The sequence below is a fragment of the Cryptotermes secundus genome, unplaced genomic scaffold (assembly GCF_002891405.2).
Source record: "Cryptotermes secundus unplaced genomic scaffold, Csec_1.0 scaffold613, whole genome shotgun sequence".
NCBI lineage: Eukaryota > Metazoa > Arthropoda > Insecta > Blattodea > Kalotermitidae > Cryptotermes > Cryptotermes secundus.
This window is the reverse complement of record NW_019731226.1, coordinates 277,650-280,719: the sequence shown is the minus strand read 5'-3', so window position 1 is coordinate 280,719 and position 3,070 is coordinate 277,650. Positions and strand designations below refer to the sequence as shown.

At 38.9% G+C, this 3,070-nt stretch overlaps 1 protein-coding gene across 1 annotated transcript in view; it reads right to left on the bottom strand.

The window, feature by feature from the left end:
* Positions 1–723: 723 nt before the first annotated feature.
* LOC111866576 (ATP synthase subunit O, mitochondrial) overlaps positions 724–3,070 on the bottom strand; it is an 8,317-nt gene continuing 5,970 nt past the window's right edge. The window contains exon 6 of the mRNA XM_023855652.2: positions 724–1,057. Within this exon, the coding sequence (XP_023711420.1) occupies positions 857–1,057 (201 nt within the window). The 3' untranslated portion in view covers positions 724–856. The remainder of the gene's footprint in view (positions 1,058–3,070) is intronic.

Here is a 3,070-nt window from a genome sequence, read left to right as displayed (position 1 = left end):
CCTCCTTTGGAGGTATGATGTTCTTTTACGTGCCGTAAAGCTACGACACGGGACCCACGGCTTAAAGTCCCTCCCGGAGGACTTGTTCCCTGAATTTTTCCGCCCTTAAAAATTCGACGACCTCCGCCAGGTATTTGAACCCGTGTACTACGAGTCATGAGGTGGGAACGTTACCTCTAGACTACGGAGGCCGCTTACCTTATTTGTTTACTTATGCTTACAGCTGCTAGGACTGTATAGCATCAAGTGATAGGATGACTTGTGAATAATGTATCTGAAAGGATGTAGAACACACTATAATGAAGTTCTTCATGGTCTTCCTCAGTCCCTCCATGCAAATGCCAGTATAGTACCTATAACTGGACCACTTTCTTGTCAAGTAGGATTTGTGGTGGACAAAGTGGCGCTGGGGCAGGTTTTCTCCGAGTACTTCGGTTTCCCCTGCCAATCTTCATTCCACCAATTGCTCCACGATCATTTGAGGCTGGTACAATAGGCCAGAAGTGGCCGCAGTACAAGGAACTTAGTCCCACGCCACTAGCAATAAAAAAAATCAATAATAGACCACTTTCTTCCACATACTTTTCAAGTCAATAGTCACCATGATACTGCTTGATACCAATGAGACGCTAACAGCATTATTACATAAACCATAAATAAATAAAATGGGACAGCCATTTTGATTTCAGACAATTTTCATGTTCTGAAATGCTGAAAGTACAATTGTTAAAACATGTCAGGTAAATTTTATTTAATACCAGACCTTTAGGCAACACACTGTGGAACTAAATAAACTACCATTAATATATGCATTTGTACATAATATTATATGAATCACCTCTATGATACAGTTCATTTAAACAGCTGCTGTAATGATATCTGTGTATTTTTTAATCTTACTAGCAATGCTCATATCAACATATTTGTCACCAATACTGACAACTAATCCTCCAATGATAGCTGGATCTACTTTCACAGTCAGTAGCAGTTTTTGTCCCTGCTTCAGAAAAGACTTCAATGCAGCTTCCAGTTCAGTTTTCAAAGCATCATCAAGTGGCTGTAAAAAGTAAACACGTGTTATTGAACATAATTAAAGGCAAGAAAAGGCAGTTTTGATGCTCCTGCTACTAACCTAACGCAAACATTTTTATGAGGACCAACTCCTTGGACATTACTGTCTAGATAAAAATGTGCCTCAGTACCTGCCTAGGCCTTGGTCTAGGGTGAAAAGGAAAAATATGTAAAGTTATCCCTATGCCTAACACTTTGCGGACCGGCAATTTAAATATTTAAATCACCCTGGGGACCAGCATTTTTAAACCTACTACCCTAACTTGTGCACTGTTCACTTTAAAATTAATAAAAAGTCTCCTAATTAATTTTATGAACTAAATTTTTGGAGAACACTTACCAATTCTCTTAGAAGTGCTTGAGAGTGTGATATTTCTGGAAACATTCCCCTTTGTGAAGTGTCATTACACAGAACTTGCACATGTAGACAGTCATACTCCTTTTGTTGTGTACTGCACAAACACAGCATCACCTAGAAGGCTGCTTCCCCTTGGCATGTTCACTCTTCACAACTTTCACAAGGGTATGTTTCCGCATATCACCCGAGAGTCACAGAGTCCTGACATTGCATGTCAAAGAAACTATCTCCAAAAACAGTTCTGCTACTTCAGACACTTGCGTTGGGTCAGATGGAATTTGCTTCACCCCTGGATTTCCGGTAAACTGTCCCAAAGCAGGCGTTTTGTCTACTCTAACCCATGTGGCTGTCCCCACAATGTTGCTACTCACACTTTTGTCAGAGCTACTGTCACTTTCATTTTCACTGTCTGTGGCCACAATTTTTTGTTCACCCCTGCCACACTCACTATCAGATTGTGAGTCGCTATCACTAGCAGACTCACAAGGGATGTCAGATAGCTCATCAGAGAACAAGTCAGATATTTCTTGTTCTCCGAGAAAACGCTTGGACCTCAACCTCTTCCGACCTTGATCCATTTTGCACTAGTAACTTCCTGGCTGGTGCATGCAGCTGGAAGATGAACAAAGGCATTTTTTTTGGAGTGAGAAAGGAGAAGAGTTGGGTCATAAACAGTGGGGTCATGTTACTGACTATGAAACAAATATTCAAGAGGTCTATCACGCACCAGTGCAAGGTATAATGTGTTTCAACATAACGTGTCCTAAAGTCATAATAATATGCCACAGGTCTGCCACTTTTAAAAGCGCTGGGCATAAAAATATGCCACCAGTCCGCAAAGTGTTAACCTTTAAGGGACGAATGTTATATATATCTACAGCAAGTAGCACGCCATGTTGGCCGAATCTTAAAATTTATATAAGGCAGGACACGTGCTCCCTTTGGGAGTGCTGACAGTTTGATCTTCAGTTTGAAACCAAAACTATTTACTATTTACTATTTATTTACTATTTACTATATACTATTTACAGTTAGATATGACTGTTTATGACCTGGTCAGACAAATAGAGTCCAGCTTACTTTTGAGAACTGAGGATTAAATATTCATCTGTGCTCACATGTTAGTGCTTCTAGAGCAGGCATGTCAAACTCAACTTGTACAGAGGGCCACCTCAGCCCTATAAATAATAGTCCAGGGCCGCACTTCAAAATAGAAATATACATTAGAATTTGATACAAGGAAATTTAATTCCATTTATTATTTAGGAATAATTTCAATATAATTACCTAAAGTGGAACACTATTTTGCCCACAAATCAAACATGTAATTTTACCTTCTATTTCACAACAGGAATAAGCAATTTCCCATTTTTCTTGAAATACACAGTGCTCACTTTCAATAGTTCTTTTTTTGCTATTTTAATTTTTTGAAAGTGACATTGCCCTTTAAAAGTTACTGTACATATACAAGAAAACTCGTAGTTGATAATTTAATGTTTAGTTATAACCTTTATACGTTCATCACAATGTATCAGCACCTGTCACTGTGTGAAAATTAACTGAATGACAATGTACAAGAGACTACTGGACTAGTAGGAAGGTGTATCTTGTCTCAATGGTCATAACAGTGAAAGTTTGCTA